General features: G+C 44.1%; 1 protein-coding gene across 1 annotated transcript in view; it reads left to right on the forward strand.

Annotated features, from left to right (window-relative positions):
- Positions 1 to 17,348, forward strand: part of si:ch211-196i2.1 (collagen alpha-1(I) chain) — a 130,605-nt gene that overhangs the window by 29,526 nt on the left and 83,731 nt on the right. Inside the window, exons 2-5 of the mRNA XM_029769144.1 lie at positions 10,995 to 11,142; positions 11,259 to 11,417; positions 11,873 to 12,065; positions 15,765 to 15,899. Of these exons, the coding sequence (XP_029625004.1) occupies positions 10,995 to 11,142; positions 11,259 to 11,417; positions 11,873 to 12,065; positions 15,765 to 15,899 (635 nt within the window). The remainder of the gene's footprint in view (positions 1 to 10,994; positions 11,143 to 11,258; positions 11,418 to 11,872; positions 12,066 to 15,764; positions 15,900 to 17,348) is intronic.

The following is a 17,348-nucleotide window of genomic DNA, read 5'->3' on the forward strand; positions in this document are numbered from 1 at the left end:
GTGAATGTGAGTCGCTGCCAGAGGAGAGGAGTTGAGGACAACTGACGGCTCTCTGATGCCTCAGAGAGCAGGAATAGCCCATTAGAGAGAGAGTTGGTCGGCCAGGTCTGTTTTGGACAGTACATGTGGGGCTGTCAATGGTAATATTCAGAAAGTCACCCCTCAAACTGGTCAAACAAACCATGTCATATGGACTTTGGGAAAGACTCATCGAGACCCATCAACACCTGCCACTCTTTCCTGCGTCGCACAATGCGTGGCAAATTCAGGAATGTATAGTCTTTTACTGTAATGCAGCATACAGAGATCCACATGTACGTGTGCTTTTAAAAAACGATGCCTTAGGCAGATAGTCAGAGGACAGACTGAGGATGTGGCTGGCCTCACAGAGGAATAACTTTGCAGCTGTTTCTGATTAATAAACAATGCCATGCTGGTAATATTCAAATAAAGCCCATCCCTGAAACAAAACGTAGGCTAAAAATAATTTGTATGTCATATAATTGGAAAATACACCGGATTTACATAGACTGGCACGAAGTGGGTGGTTCGTATTTGTCACTTCAAGCCCAAATATTTTATACTTTGACTAAAACGATGACTTATTGACTAAAATCATTGTGCATCATCATGGGTAAGCTCTGGCCGTATTCTTTCAGCTTCAAAATTGTATTTCTACTGGTGTGGGTGTTTAAAGAGCTGTCTTGCGATAATTTACAGAACAATAATACACATTTTTAAAAAGTCACGAAACTTTAACGAGAGTGACGCTAACAGTACATCTCATACACTTTTCTGAATGAACTCTCCTGAGCTAATCTAGCTTAGTTGCCATTTATTATTATTTTTCCATTGGCATGGCATGACAAGTTTACTAAAAATGACAGTTGGATAAAGCACAAACATTTCTGGCCACCAGGCTAAAGCCTTTCCTATGTATCACCACCACCAGCAGCACTAGTATGCCGTGTCTGTATTACCGTTGAGCTGGGTCCTCTTGGTGAACATGGTGGATTCCTTCCTGTCCTTCCCCTCACCAGAGGGCACCCTGGGAGATTTATGGAAGGGGGCAGAACACAGGGTCCTCTCAGAAGAGGTGGAGAGATACAGTACTGTATGTTGATTGAGCCACTTAATGATGATGTTATACAGCTGTTGTCTGCTGTCTTCCTGGCTCTTCTCCATACCGCTCTTCCCTCATATCTCATACTGTACATCTCTTTCTATATATATCTTTCACTCTCTCTCTCTCTCTTCCTACATGCACACTTCAATACCACCACTTTTCCCCCCTTTTCTTACCATGTTTGCTGATGCAGACTTGTCTCCTACGGAACAACATCTGTTTCACTTTCATTAGCGGGGAATAGAACAGGCGTGACTGGCAGTCACCCCCCTTATCCTCACAGTAATGGTTTGATCCTTTGATTATGCTGCCGGAGGTAAGCACATGAAAATGTTCATTTTTCCCCCTCTAGGGCACAAAATGGTAACAGAACATTTTCTTCCTTAAATACCACCAGTGGGGGCTTAACGAAGAGCATCAGGTGCCTCATATATAACCATTGTGTAAATTTCCCACAAAATTTCTGCGTGTGACATTTCTGAAAAGTCTGTACAAAAATGTTGAGATTTAGAAACTTGGTGCACGCCATACATAGGGATGTTTCCTGTTAGGCTTACCCTGGCGTGACGTTTTGATAACCATGTAAATCTCTCTCGGACAAGATTACTTTCATCAATATATTCTACTCTATTTACTCTCATATTTGAAAATGCTAATTACCATTAAAGTGGACATCTTGCAAGACTACAAATCCCTACAAGGTCCTGCATATCATCTGTCGCTGAAACCATTGCTAAACATGTGTTGTGTCAATTTAAAAATTGCACAAGACCGTTCATAGAATTATCAATTTAAAGAAATGTTGCCAATTTTTCATTACTACATTTAGCTAACATTAGATAGTTAATCCAGAGATTCTTTCCTTTTCTTCGATTCGGAAGTCTTGTCCAGATCACCATGGGTTTTTTAGTTCTTTATGATAGCCACATTAGCAGCTAATCAGCATTTCATTTTTCACGGGTAAATACAGACAAATATATTGATAAAAGTCACCTTGTCCAAGAGAGATTTACACGGTTATCAAAACGTCACGCCAGGATGAGCCTACACGAAACACAGCCCTTATTTTAATTGTTTCTAAAATCCCATATGGGAAAATGTTGGGAAAAACAATTGGAACCATTTCCCTATTTGACTGCTTGGTTTATTTTAGTTGAATGCATTCAGTTGTTCAACTGACTAGATATCCCCTTTCCCCTTCCCTTTATTTGCTGTATAATTTGGAACTATAGGCATTAGGAAACGTCAAGCAAAAGACAAATTGTTGTCCAATATTTAATTTATCAATAGGTTATTGGGTTTATATGTCCTGCCTTGGTATAGGCTCTGAGATTAAATAGGCAATGATGTCGCACTCCTTTTGCACAGCAATACTGTTGCCTACCAATACTGTCATACCCTACCAGTCTATTTACTGTATTGATGGAATGTTTTAATCTTTAACAGTAAATTATGCTCTATCTGGAAAAGGAGCGTGTCAGTTCCTGAAAGAGTAAACAATGGCAAATTGTCATGGACCTGTCAGCAGAGTATTTGAATTCAACAATGTTTTTCATCAGCTTTTCTCCCAACCTAAATATGGTGGACTGCCTGTGAATTCTGAAACTTTGTAGTGCTGGCTACTCCAAAAAATGCATGGTAAGTTTTTGTATGGCTCCTTCGGGAATATTAACCCATCACCGCCAGAGAAGGTGAGGAATATATTCTGCAATGGTTAGGATAATAAAATTAATTGGAAAAATATTCCTATGTCTAATTACGGTATAAGATTCCAATGTCTTATTATTTTAGATTCTAAAAATGAAACACAGATTTGCGCTTTTCTCATTAATGGCAAATGTTTGCATTCCTGTTTTTTTTATTTTTATGAATAAGCTTTTCATCATACCCCCCATTTGCACAAAATATTTGCCAGCTTGCAATACAATATTTCAACCACTAGCAGATGTGCACTAGCACAGATGTGCACTAAAGTTTCTCACATGAAGTTTACTTTTTCTAAATGCCAACTTTTGTGTGAAAACTGGTCCACACACATTTTGGGGTATATTTTGTAAGTACGCACAGTTTATAAATGAATCCCCAGGGGTTTAAATCCTTAGTGGTTTAATAAGTGTGTGAGAATGTTTTTCAGCTCCCAGTGTTTCAACTACAACTGAGAATCTTAATACTTAACAATACATGGTCAGCTGGTTTTCATTGTGCCCCAGGCCAGCCCAATAATGAATAAACATTTTATAAATAAACATCATTGGAGGAGAAGGTCACTTTCCCCTGTACCCCAGCTGTAAACAAGGTACTGATTGGATGCAGCTGGATCACACCTGGCTAAGCTTATCACATGACTCTTTATGACTCTGTCCCCCATTAATGACTTTGTGTTGAGCTTTAGCTTGAACAACAAGGTTCTTGCTGCAGCCCTCCAGGAGCGCCCATACCCTATCCCTCCTCGATGGCCTCCAAAGCATGTGGTGTGGTGTGTATGTGTGTTCAGCAAAGACATGAAGTGTCTGAGAGGAATGCCCCAGAGTGTGAGAATCTCTCTCTCCCATGCAAGGGCCTGGATGTATCTCCCCAGGACAAAGTGTAAACAAAGATTATTTATTATATTGACAAGATAGTCAAGTGACCGCTCTAACAATGGAAATACATGTCCTCAAAGATTGAAGGCAAGTGGGAAGAGGCGAGATCAGGTGGGACCATTCTTGCCAATGAGAGGGAAGATACATGTGTGAACAACAGTTACTAAGTTGTTTTTCTCAAAGTTGCCACAATGCCATGTGCATCCACTTATACAGTATCAGTAAATTTGTAACAGCCTAAACATTGATACGTCTATTCAATCAAATAAGCCTCACGTACATCACTGGGGCCAAGCTTCTTGCCGTCCAGGACCTATATACTAGGTGGTGTCAGAGGAAGGCCCAAAAAATTGTCAAAGACAATCACCCAAGTCATAGATTGTTCTCTCTGCTACCGCACGGCAAGCGGTACCGGAGCGTCAAGTCTAGGTCCAAAGGGCTCCTTAACAGCTTCTACCCCCAAGCTATAAGAAGGCTGAACAATTCATCGAACCTTGTTATTGTTATGTAATTTTATTGTTTTACTTTTTATTAGATTTTTTACTTTGATTTATTTAGTAAATATTTTCTTAACTCTATTTCTTGAACTGCATTGTTGGTTAGGGGCTTGTAAGTAAGCATTGCATGGTACGGTCAACACCTGTTGTTTTCGGCGCATGTGACAAATACAATCTGATTTGATTTGTAAATCGAAAAAGGGCTTATCTCACGTGGACAGATTTTTGGCGGAGTAAACAATGCCCTTCTCCCTTTCATCAGCCTCTCTTTAAAAGGATTTGGCCATGCAGTTCAGATGAAGGGGCGGGGCCGGGAGGGATAGGGTACCGTAAGATTGATGTGTTGGCATAAAGCCAGGTCTTAGTGAACTTCTTTTAATTCAATTGTTCACACATTAAAACATGCCTGAGGCAACTTCATAGTTTCCATCAAGAGACAGTGGAATTCGTTTGAACCATCGTAAATCCCAAGCATGGGTTCTGTCTCCACATACCTACTGTAATATCACTATATGCTATCTGAAGCTGCTCTATTTCTCATCAGATGTAAACATTTTAGGCTAAATGAAATCTAAGACGATACTATCGCCACGTGGACTTCATCTCAAAGAGAGTGAATTAGCTATTGTATATCTGGGCCGCTCATTTGTGGCTATATGCCATTATGAACTGTCCTGACCCAAAATCAGATGTTAAACAAACTAATTTCTGACTAACTTGACACCTTGCTCCAATTTGACCTGCCAGCAGAAAGAAGTGACACGGCCATTACTCAAATTTATGGCTTTGTTAGTGTTTCTGGTTACCAAACAGATTGTGTGTGCGCCTCTTACAGTGCCTTCAGAAAGTATTCACACCTTGTTATACAACCTGAATTTGAAATGGATAAAATTTAGATTTTGTTGTCACTGGCCTATAAACAATACCCCAAAATGTCAAAGTGGAATTATGTTTTTCATTTTTTTTAAATGAAAGCTGTGTCTTGAGTCAATAAGGATTCAACCACTTTGTTATGGCAAGCCTAAATAAGTTCAGGAGTAAATATTTGCTGAACAAGTCACATAATAAGTTGCATGGACTCACTATGTGTGCAATAATACTGTTTAAGATAATTTTTTAAATGACTACCTCATCTCTGTACCCCACAGATACAATTATCTGTAAGGTCCCTCAGTCGAGCAGTGAATTTTAAACACAGATTCTACCACAAAGACCAGGGAGGTTTTCCAATGCCTCGCAAAGAAGGGCATCTACAGTGGTTCCTCAATTAAAAGTTTTGAGATTATGCAGCGGGATTTAGAGGTAATTTCTGGTTTAGTACGTTACCCTGCATCACTGCTTCATTGCTCCAGACAAGTGCAAGGGAGAGTTAAAGCAATGATTATGCTTTTGGAAGCTGTATATATTTGTTCTATTATATTCCATGATTTGCTGTGTCTGTCAGCGTAGTGTCCAGAGCATGGAGGCGCTACCAGGAGATAGGCCAGTACATCAGGAGACGTGGAGGAGGCCGTAGGAGGGCAACAACCCAGCAGCAGGACCGCTACCTCCGCCTTTGTGCAAGGAGGAGCAGGAGAAGCACTGCCAGAGCCCTGCAAAGTGACCTCCAGCAGGCCACAAATGTGCATGTGTCTGCTCAAACGGTCAGAAACAGACTCCATGAGGGTGGTATGAGGGCCCGACGTCCACAAGTGGGGGTTGTGCTTACAGCCCAACACCGTGCAGGACGTTTGGCATTTGCCAGAGAACACCAAGATTGGCAAATTCGCCACTGTCGCCCTGTGCTCTTCACAGATGAAAGCAGGACAGACCCTCATTTTGACTTGTTTTAAGGACATTACATCAAAGTTGGATCAGCCTGTAGGGTGGTTTTCCACTTTAATTTTGAGTGTGACTCCAAATCCAGACCTCCATGGGTTGATAAATTGGATTTCCATTGATTATTTTTGTGTGATTTTGTTGTCAGCACATTGAACTATGTAAAGAAAAAAGTATTTAATAAGATTATTTCTTTAATTCAGATCTAGGATGTGTTGTTTAAGTGTTCCCTTTATTTTTTTGAGCAGTATATATTTTTTTAATAAATGAAAAGATAGGAGCAATAGGATTTGAAGCAATAGTGTGTCAACTATTTCAGCACCGTTTCTCGCTGCTCTGAGACAAGCATGGGGACTGGTCTTGATAAATCAATGAGATTTTTATTTTCACTGAACCTCCATTTGGGTATTGATTAGACTACAATTAGGGTGTGGAAATGTTAGGATTATTTTGCTCTTAGTACTGTAGCCTACTCCCGACCAGTCACGTTGTACAGCGCGATATTTGGTAATACTGCCGTCCCCTAGTTGGAGGGGGAGTTGTCGACGATAATTTACCTCATTGACCCTCCGGAGGACCATGAAGGGCCCCACAAACTGGAACCACTCGTCCACTGCAGGGGCCTCGGTCTGGCTTGGAGTCCACAGGCCTGCTGGTATCCCAGGACACACTGGAAGGGAATCAGCTGACATATTGGGCAATGTCCTGCGCCAAGGTGCGCCACCAGTACTTGTCGGAGAGGGATTGGATGGTGCGGGTGATACCTGGGTGTCCAGCGGCGAGGGATGTGTGTGCCTAGGTCAACAGCCGATCTCTTACCCCGTGGGGACATAGATGCATTCTGGAGGGCAGGTAGCAGGAGCAGGTTCCCTCTCCAGAGCCTGGCAGATGTCCACATCTACGTCCCAAAACACGAGGATAACGATACGGGAGGACAGATTGATGGGCTGGAGGGCACTCACAGGACCCTCCACCGAAGTGTAACCCCAGGGTACGATGAGTGCGTCCAAGGATAGGTTGTCATGCCGACACGCCAACTCCGTCTGAATATATTTGCGCAGTCCTCTCCGGAATAGAGTGCAGAGCGTCGGCTCATTCCGGCCGCTGGAGGCTGCCACGGTCCAAAAGGCGAGGGCATACTCCGCAGCGGTCTGAGCACCCTGCCGGAGCTGGAGAAATCGCTCACCTTCCTCTCTGCCCTCTGGAGGATGGCCGAAGACCGCCCTGAACAGAGCCATGAATCTCTAATAGGGACCCAGCTCCTCCTCTCCTCTCTCCCAGACGGCCGTAGCCCACTCCAACGCCCGCCCAGTCAGCAGGGAAATGACCGTGGCTAAATCGGACCTCTTGGTGGTGGGGGCTCCCGTCTGATAGGCGAAATATTGGGAGCACTGGAGTAGGAAACCATGGCATTTCGATAGTGTACCGACATACTTCTCCGGAAGGGACAGTCGGGCATCCCTGACCTGGGTGGACGGCTGGGTAGGCTGGGGGACTGGCTCACTGTGACGACCCGTGGTAGGAGGCCCTCTGATAAGGGTATGGAAAGCCTCGCTGGGTGTGTCGAGGCGGTGGAGAAAGCAAAGGACTTCCTCCATGGCCGTACCCAGTTGCGCCAGCTGGTCGTGGTGTTGGTGGAGTAGATGACCCTGTTCCTTGAGCATCTGGAAATGGTTTTATCCTCTGCTGCTTCCATATTGTGAGGTAGTATTCTGTAACGTAATATGCCGGGAGTCAGGAAGCAGGTGCAGAAGGTGAGTTTAATAATGAAACAATGCAGATTACCAGAAAATGAGAAGTGTACAGAACGTGAGAGAAAACAATACTACCTAGTGATTGCTGTCTACTGAGGGCTAAATAAAGGGGGAGTAATCAAGGAGACAATGATGTCCAGGTGTGTCTAATAATGGGGAGAAGGTGTGCGTGATAAATCAAGTCAAAATCAAATCAAACTTTATTTGTCACATGCGCCGAATACAAGTGTAGACCTTACCGTGAAATGCTTACTTACAAGCCCTTAACCAACAGTGCAGTTCAAGAAGAGTTAAGAAAATATTTACCAATAAACTAAAGTAAAAAATTATAAAAGTAACACAATAAAATAACAATAACGAGGCTATATACAGGGGGTACCGGTACCAAGTCAATGTGCGGGGTTACAGGTTAGCCGAGGTAATTTGTACATGTAGGTAGGGGTCAAGTGACTATGTATAGATAGTAAACAGCAAGTAGCAGGAGTGTACAAAACAAATGGAGGGGAGGGTGTCAATGTAAATAGTCCGGTGGCCATTTGATTAATTGTTCAGCAGTCTTATGGCTTGGAGGTAGAAGCTGTTAAGTCCTAGACTGGGCGCCCCGGTAGTGCTTGCCGTGCGGTAGCAGAGAGAACAGTTTATGAGTTGGGTGACTCGAGTCTCTGACAATTTTTTGGGCTTTCCTCTGACACCACCTATTATATAGGTCCTGGATGGCAGGAAGCTTGGCCCCAGTGATGTACTGGGCCGTACGCACTACCCTCTGTAGTGCCTTATTGTCAGATGCCGAGAAGTTACCATACCAGGCTGGGATGCAACCGGTCAGGATGCTCTCGATGGTGCAGCTGTAGAACTTTTTGAGGATCTGGGGACCCATGCCAATGCTTGGGGAGCAGGTGTGCATAATGATTGTTGCCAGGGCCGGTGGTTAGTGGACTGGCAATGTTGAGCCCTGGATAGAGGGAACAGGAGTAGGGTTGGCAGGGTTATGATAAATTAGGCGTTGTTGCTCGCTGTTTGCATAAAGGCTTAGGTAAATGCGCACATATTTTGTTTTATAAAAATATTTTGCCCTTGTGTTCAAAAAAATAGTAATTTTAGTACTCGAGTTCAATATAATTTATTGTGGCAGAACCTAAAACAATTGTTGTGTTCTGTTCCTAAATATAGATTCCCCATGTCGGAAATGGTTAAAAAAAATCCCAAATACTATTTTATTTGCACTTTTTTTTTGTATCATTTTTTTTTCACCCCCACTTTCAGATGAAGTCAGGCGCCCATGGGCAAGGACTAGGGAGTTTTTTATGCTACAAATAATCAGAATAGAGCTAAGTACAGGCAAAATACTAGAGGAAAACCTGATTCTGTCTGCTTTCCAACAGACACTGGGAGACCAATTCACCTTTCAGCAGGACAATACCCTAAAACACAAGGCCAAATATACATTGGCTTACCAAGATGGCATTGAATGTTCCTGAGTGGCCTAGTTAAAATGTTGACTTAAATCGGCTTGAAAATCTATGGCAAGACTTGAAAATGGCTGTCTAGCAATGATCAACAACCTTCTTGACTTGAAGGCTTGAAGGATTTTTTAAGGAATAATGTGCAAACATTGTACAATACATGTGTGCAAAGCACTTAGAGACTTACCCAGAAACACTCACAGCTGTAATCGCTGCCAAAGTTGATTCTAATGTGCACTGACTGATATCTAATCAAGATATATGTGTTTTAATTTTCACCGATTTTTTTTTTTTTTACAAATGTTAGAATTATTTTCTCCCAGTTTGACATTACAGAGTATTTTGTGTATCGATGACAAAAAAAAATGACAACTAAATCAATTTGAATCCCACTTTGTAAGACAAAAAAATGTGGGAAAAGTACAGGGGTGTGAATACTTTGTGAAGGCACTGTATGCATGTGTGTGTGTGTGTGTGTGGACCAGTGGAATGCTGGAATGCTGACTGTGACACCAGATAGGGTTATGGTCCTTCAGCTCCATTCCCGAGGGCAAGACAGTGTGACCATATACTGTATCTAACGCTGACTCTCCTGATGATATATGTCTGGTACTGTTCTAGGGGTGCAGAAGGGCCTCATTCAACTCAGAGGGGCTGACAGGCATACAGTAGATACGGGTGGGGGAAAAGGTTTGTGTCTGTGGCTGAGTAATAGATAGTGGCTGGTTAATTAAGGTCCAGTGCTAACCTTTTGCAGGTGTTGATTGATTTTGGCATATACATTGTCTCGGTCCTTCAGCGTTGAAATGACAGTCACCAGGTAGGCTACTGTAGCGCCACCATTAGCGGCATTGGTAGAAAGCGGATGTTTCTGGTTTTCAGGGATACAGTATTTTCAACCTAACCTCCGTTTCCCCGGTCTTTCCACACCTTCTACGTTAGGTTATTGTAGCAATGGTATGTACATTATGACATGTGCAGTAGGCTAATTGATTTGCATGCCTGAAGTGCCTGCTGTGCTAATGCACTTCCTGTTTGTCTAATTGGCCTCAAGCCCTCCTCTTAGATAGTGGAGTTCCCAGCTGGTCTTGGAATAAGCTCAAGCACTGCAGGTTACAACCCAATCAAAACACACCAGTACATGTCTTTCAGTGCTCACTGATTTTATCCACCATTGATCAAGTACTGTATTCATAAGCCTTAGGAGACACTCCTCAGCCCACGGCTCCTTCATAAAAGCTCACAGGTTCCACCATCATGGCAGGGCATGACAAATGGCACTTACCCATGGCATGCTACGTGAACAGAAAGGCCTTCTGTGCCAGCATCCGCAAACAGGAAATGAGATCATGAAGGAGATCCAAAACAGTGGAGGGTACTATGGGACACACAACAGTAGCACCATTTGTGAACTGGTGGTATTTTTACTAGCCCTCAGGAGCCCAGAAGGAGTGGTTCCCAAAATAGTCTTTACCAATTTAGTATATTCATTGATGGGCAAAGTGGATCGAATGAGGTGGCTGTTTTTGACTCTCTTTTCACGGAAAATAAATTGTGTGGTACTTTATGGTCAGAAAGGGAGTTTCTTTTCACAGGGTGATCTTTGGAATGGTAGCTGAGTGTCACTGATGAGTAGATTGGGGTCTGCCTCCGTAGGACAACAGAATTGTGAACTGATGGTTAGGGCTTGAACCCGCCATGACTGCTACACAGCTTTATTTGACTGTGTGTCTGTCCTCTCTTTCCCTCCACAGAGGAGGTGAACCTTCTAGAAGAACTCTCACTGCAGGTGTCCAACAGCAGCAATGCCTCCATGTCTCTGGATGCTCAGAGGTGTCCGGTGCTGCAGGTGGGACAGTACTCCACCCTGGCCCTGCCCCTAGCAGAACTCTTCACTGACGGGTAAACCTCCCATTTACACATGCATGTACACACACATACACACACACACACACACACACAAACACACAAACGCACACACTTAGACCGACACTGTGTACCGGCTTTGTGTTGTACAGGTTTTCAGATGAGTTCAGCCTATTGGTGCAGCTGCGGAGCCCTCAGCTAGACGAACACAGTGTTCTCACCCTGCTCAGCCACGACAGCCACATCCTGCTGCAGCTGCGCATCAGCGCGTACACACTCACCTTCATCAGCACGCAACAGCGCCTATACGAGTAAGCCTGTCTCTGTCTGTCTGCCCATTTTTATGTGTGTATTTGTGTACATGCATATGTGTTTTGACTGAGGGTGAAGCGATTTAAGGTCTGTTTTTCTAAAGCCTAGTGACAGGTTGCTTGCTCTTCTCTTCATAAGCCGCAGTGGTTTGAAGCAATACATCACTGTAAGAAAGCCAACAGACTTAGCCCGAAGATGGACAGAGTCGTTTTGTTGACTTTTTTTAGGTACTTTTACAGTGCATGAGATTTATATTTGAAGTGTTACTGTATTTCATTCAACTGTCATGGAAGTTAAGCCTTTTGACAGAAACTACTATTGCAGGGCCAACATTCACTACACACTTCAAATTATAGCCAAAAACAATACATAACAGTGACATACATTTCCTTCTCAGTAATGTTTGCCATACTGTATGATATTACCAATTGCATTGTTTTGACCGGATTCCCAGGTTCCCGGTCAGCAGTCTGTCTGACGACCAGTGGCACCATGTGGCTGTGAGTGTGTCATCCGCTAGACTGGCGCTGTATGTGGATTGTGCCCTGGTGGAGCGTGTGGACTGGGTGTACCAGGGTATGGGAATCACCCCTGATGGTCTACTCATGGTGGGGGGCATCGTAGAGGGCTTCGAGACGCCCTTTGAGGTAAGTTCTGGACTTACCGTTCCACCTCTTAATTTCCTCTCCTCACCAGGTCCATTCTCCTTTCCTCTGTCCTCTCCCTTTCTCCTCCCCTCTTTTCTCCTTTCCTCTACTCTGTCCACTCCTCTCCCTCTTCACTTCCCCCTCTCCTGCCTGTTTCCATACACACAATAGGAGGTCTCTGCCTAAATCACTGTGCAATATATCAGCAGCACATTATGCAACATAGGCTATACAGTTTCACCGCCTGCTGTGCTGAGTGAGTCCCTAACGGAGTGTCCTTGCTGTTGAATGGTGGGTTACTTATCATAGAAGAGCAGTACCGGTCTGCAGGATGTAGGTACTGTCAAACTCTGTAGCCCAGTAACACTGTGGATCAGCACACTGTATAGGAAACCATTGGTCTAGTTAGCCCCCTACACGGGAGAGGTTTAGGGAGATGAGACAGGATGTGGACTCCTGTAGATCATCTCATCGGCCCCCGCTCCCACCACCCTCCCCAGAACATATGAAGACATCCCTTTGCTGTCCAAGGCAGCAGCCAGTGCCAGTGTTTTTGAAGGATGAGCGTTAGAGCGTACAGTACGAGTGCAGAGCAGCAGGGGGGTGGAGATGAGAGGAGAGGAGGAGAGCAGGACAGGACAGGACAGGACAGGGCAGACAGCATCTGGCTTTGTGCTCAGCTCAGCCTAGAGCCAAGATGGATTCTCCATCGCCTCGTCTCCCACTGTTGACAGGTTTCTTTGACGACCCCTCAGAGGATCGAGCTTCCTCTCTCGGAGGTGGTGACAGTCTTTTCCCGCTAGGGTCCTCTGTACTGGAACTTTAACACCTCCATTCTTCAGTAGTGCACTTAAGGACGACCAGGGGAGATAAAACACCTTCTCCTGTCTGTGTCTTGTGTTTATTGTCAGTCATCCATTTCCTTTGTCCACAGTTACAGCACAATGAAGACTGCTATACTGTAGATGCGGCCTCTGCTAGTGCGTTTTCGTGTAGGTTAAACAGGCTTTCAAATCAGTTTTACAGTATTTTGTTGTTTAACCTTTCTGGGATATGTGAGATGCTACCTCGCCAACAGCCAGTGAAATTGCAGGGCGTCAAATTCAAACAACAGAAATCTCAAAATTAAAATTCCTCAAACATACAAGTATTATACACCATTTTAAAGATAAACTTCTTGTTAATCCAGCCACAGTGTCTGATTTCAAAAAGGCATTACGGCAAAAGCACACCATGCGATTATGTTAGGTCAGCGCCTAGCCACAGAAAACCATACAGCCATTTTCCAAAGAAGGAGAGGTGTCACAAAAGTCAGAAATAGCATTATAATTAATCACTAACCTTTGATGATCTTCACAGGATGGCACTCCCAGGACTCCATGTTAGACAATAAATGTGTGTTTTGTTCGATAAAGTTAATCTTTATGTCCAAAAACCTCATTTGAAATTGCCGCGTTATGTTCAGAAATGCATTGTCTCAAACAAACATCCGGTGAAAGTGCAGAGAGCCACATCAAATTACAGAAATACTCATCATAAACATTGATGAAAGATACAAGCGTTTAACTTCTTTGGGAACGGGGGGCAGTATTGAGTAGCTTGGATGAATAAGGTGCCCAGAGTAAACTGCCTGCTACTCAGAATATGCATATAATTCGTAGATTTGGATAGAAAACACTCTAAAGTTTCCAAAACTGTTAAAATAATGTCTGTGAGTATAACAGAACTCATATGGCAGGCAAAAACCTGAGAAAAATCCAACCAGGAAGTGGGAAATCTGAGGTTTGTAGTTTTTTTAAGTGATTGCCTATCCAATATACTGTGTCGATGGGGTCAGATTGCACTTCCTAAGGCTTCCACTAGATGTCAACAGTCTTTAGAACATTGTTTCAGGCTTCTACTGTGAAAGGGGAGCAAATAAGAGCTGTTTGAACCAGGGGTCTGGCTGAAAGCCTTGAGTTGTTTATCGAGCACGGCCGTGAGCGCGAGCTCCGTTCTCTTTCCTTTCTAAAGACAAAGGAATTATCCGGTTGGAATATTATTGAAGATTTATGATAAAAACATCCTAAAGATTGATTATATACATCGTTTGACATGTTTCTACGAACTATAATGGAACTTTTTTTACTTTTCGTCTGGACTTTGTGAGCGCGCCTCGTGCATTTGGATTACTGGACTAAATGCGCAAACAAAAAGGAGGTATTTGGACATAAAGATGAACTTTATCGAACAAAACGAACATTTATTGTCTAACATGGAGACCTGGGAGTGCCATCAGATGAAGATCATCAAAGGTAAGTGATTTATTTTAACGCTATTTCTGACTATTGTGACACCTCTCCTTGGTTGGAAAATGGCTGTATGGTTTTCTGTGGCTAGGCGCTGACCTAACTTAATTGCATGGTGTGCTTTTCCCATAAAGCCTTTTTGAAATCTGACACAGCGGTTGCATTAAGGAGAAGTTTATCTTTAATCGTATGTTAAGGACAAGACACACCGTAATGAACTTTGGCCATCCGCAGTAGATCCCCTGCTGGGTGTCTACGAACGGTGGCGATTCAACATGTAGAATCGTCAGGAAAGTTTAAGAAAATGGCGTCTGATGTTCCATGGTCAGAGGCGGTAGGACGGCTGCTGCTTTTAACCATTCATCAGCATGGTGTGTTTCATCCTTTAGGTCTGTGAAAACACCACAGTGTCTAAATGGCACAGGGTTTGGTGAGACGGCCTTGCTACCTCTCTAGGTTTATGCCCATCCCGTACTAAAAGAGGATTAGTCTACCGGAAGAGGAGTTGATTGGTTTTGGATGAGAAGATGAGATATGGAGTCACGTTGAAGGAGCAGGTTTTGCGAGTGGATAAGGAAGAGTGCTAGTCTAGGTGGTAAAGTGGGTGGATAAGGAAGAGTGCTAGTCTAGGTGGTAAAGTGGGTGGAAAAGTTAATGCACCAGGAAGTTAAGACAGAGAGCCTTAGAGAGCCCAGTGCCCTGCCAGGACCCCCTCCAACACACTCAGACGTATACATTTTCATTTCAACATTGGTTCATTTAGTTTAGTCTACAACACATATTGGTTTAGTCATGGCACATTAGGATCCAAAAAAGACACACACACACACACACACACACACACTCTTTCTCTATATATATATTTGCTTCCCTCTCATTCTCTCACGCAGTGCAAGTTTTCAACAGAATTATTGAGTCCATATTTCAAGCGATACATTTCTTTGTTTGGTTTGGCTCTGTAATTACAAGTCAGATTTTGTCATCATTAACAGTTTGATGCGTAAACTTAAGGAATGTATGGTCTGAGTCTGTAGCTAACACATAGAAACATTAGCATTTTACCCTGACTGCATAATGTTTACATTCTTCAAAAAAAATGAATGACCTCTGGTGCTCTTTGTCTGCGGTGAATGGCGATTTCCATCTTGCATTTTAGGTAGCATGTGTAACATTTAACCACACACGCTGACTCACACTTCTTCTAAACATACAGTAGCTTGGGGGCAGTAGAAAACTATCTGGCGTATATCGATGTCTGTAGATGTCTCTTCAGTCTGTCGGTCATATTTATCTCAGTGTCTCAGAGACCCTGACTGAGGAAGGGTCCTCTGGGGATTCTGTCTGCACACGGTGACCTTTTGTGACCTCTGGGGGGTCAGGTTAGTGTGTGTTGACGGCTCTGTCTCCACAGGGCCAACTCCGACAGCTGACGTTCCTGATGGGCGACCCAGACGCCGCCCACCACCACTGCACTCTCCACCCTGTCCAGTGTGGTGGGGCTGCCTCCAAGCCCCCCCGCTCACCACGGACCGACCACACTATGGAGGTATGCTGCAGCTCTCAACTCACAGTACCTTCCTCGTAACGTTGGTCACATGCACCAAATACAACCGTGCAGTTAAAAAGTAAGGCAAATATTTGCTAAATAAAAACAATAAAAAGGAAAGAGTAACACAATAAAAACAATAACGAGGAGTACCAGTACCAAGTCCATGTGCATGGGTATGAGGTAGTTGAGGTAATTGAGGTAATACAATATGTACATGTGGGTAGGGGTAAAAGTGACTAGGCAATTAGGATATATAATAAACAGTAGCGGCAGCGTGTGTGTGTGTGTGTGTGCGTGCGTGTGTTGGAAATCTTTTCAGCCTCCTGGGGGAGAAGAGGCGTTGTCATGCCCTCTTCACGACTGTGTTGGTGTGTTTGGACCATGATAGGTCTTTAGTGATGTGGATACCGAGGAGCTTGGAGCCCTTGACCCGCTCTACTACAGCCCCATTAATGTGAAAGGGGGTGTGTTCGGGCCTCCATTTCCTGTAGTCCACGATAAGCTCCTTTGTCTTGCCCACATTGAGGGAGAGGTTATTGTCCTGGCACCACACTGCCAGGTCTCTGACCTCCTGCCTATAAGCTGTCTCAACGTGTTTTTTGATCAGGCCTACCACCGCCGTGTCGTCTGCAAACTTAATGAGGGTGTTGGAGTCGTGTGCAGCCATGCATTCGTGAGTGAACAGGGAGTACAGGATGGGACTGAGCACACGCCCCCGTGTTGAGAGTCAGCGTGGCGGATGGGTTATTGCCTACCCTCACCACCTGGGGCGGCCAGTCAGGAAGTCCAGGATCCAGTTGCAGAGGGATGTATCCAGTCCCAGGGTTCTTAACTTAGTGAGCTTGGAGGGCACTATGGTGTTGAATGCTGAGCTGTAGTCAATGAGTGTGTTCTTTTTGTCCAGGTGGGAAAGGGAAGTGTGGAGCGCAATAGAGATTGTGTCATCTGTGAATCTGTTGGGGTGGTATGAGAATTGGAGTGAGTCCAAGGTTTCTGGGATAATGGTGTTGATGTGAGCCATGACCAGCTTTTCAAAGCATTTCATGGCTACAGATGTGAGTGCTACGGGGCGGTAGTCATTTAGACAGGTTACCGTGGCATTCTTAGTCACTGGGACTATGGTGGTTTGCTTGAAACATGTAGGTATTATAGATTGGGAGAGAGTTTGAAAATGTCAGTGAAGACACTTGCCAGCTGATCAGCGCATGCTCTGAGTACGCATCCTGGTAATCTGTATGAGGCCTTGTGAATGTTAACCTGTTTAAAGGTCTAATATTGGTTACGGAGAGCGTCATACAGTCGTCCGGAACAGCTGGTGCTCTCAATCATGGTTCAGTGTTGCTTGCCTCTAAGCGAGCATAGAAGGCTCGTTTCACTGGGGAGCTCTCGGCTGGGTTTCCCTTTGTAATCCGTGATAGTTTACAAGCCCTGCCACATCCGATGAGC

Source organism: Salmo trutta, chromosome 12 (assembly GCF_901001165.1).
Source record: "Salmo trutta chromosome 12, fSalTru1.1, whole genome shotgun sequence".
Classification (NCBI taxonomy): domain Eukaryota; kingdom Metazoa; phylum Chordata; class Actinopteri; order Salmoniformes; family Salmonidae; genus Salmo; species Salmo trutta.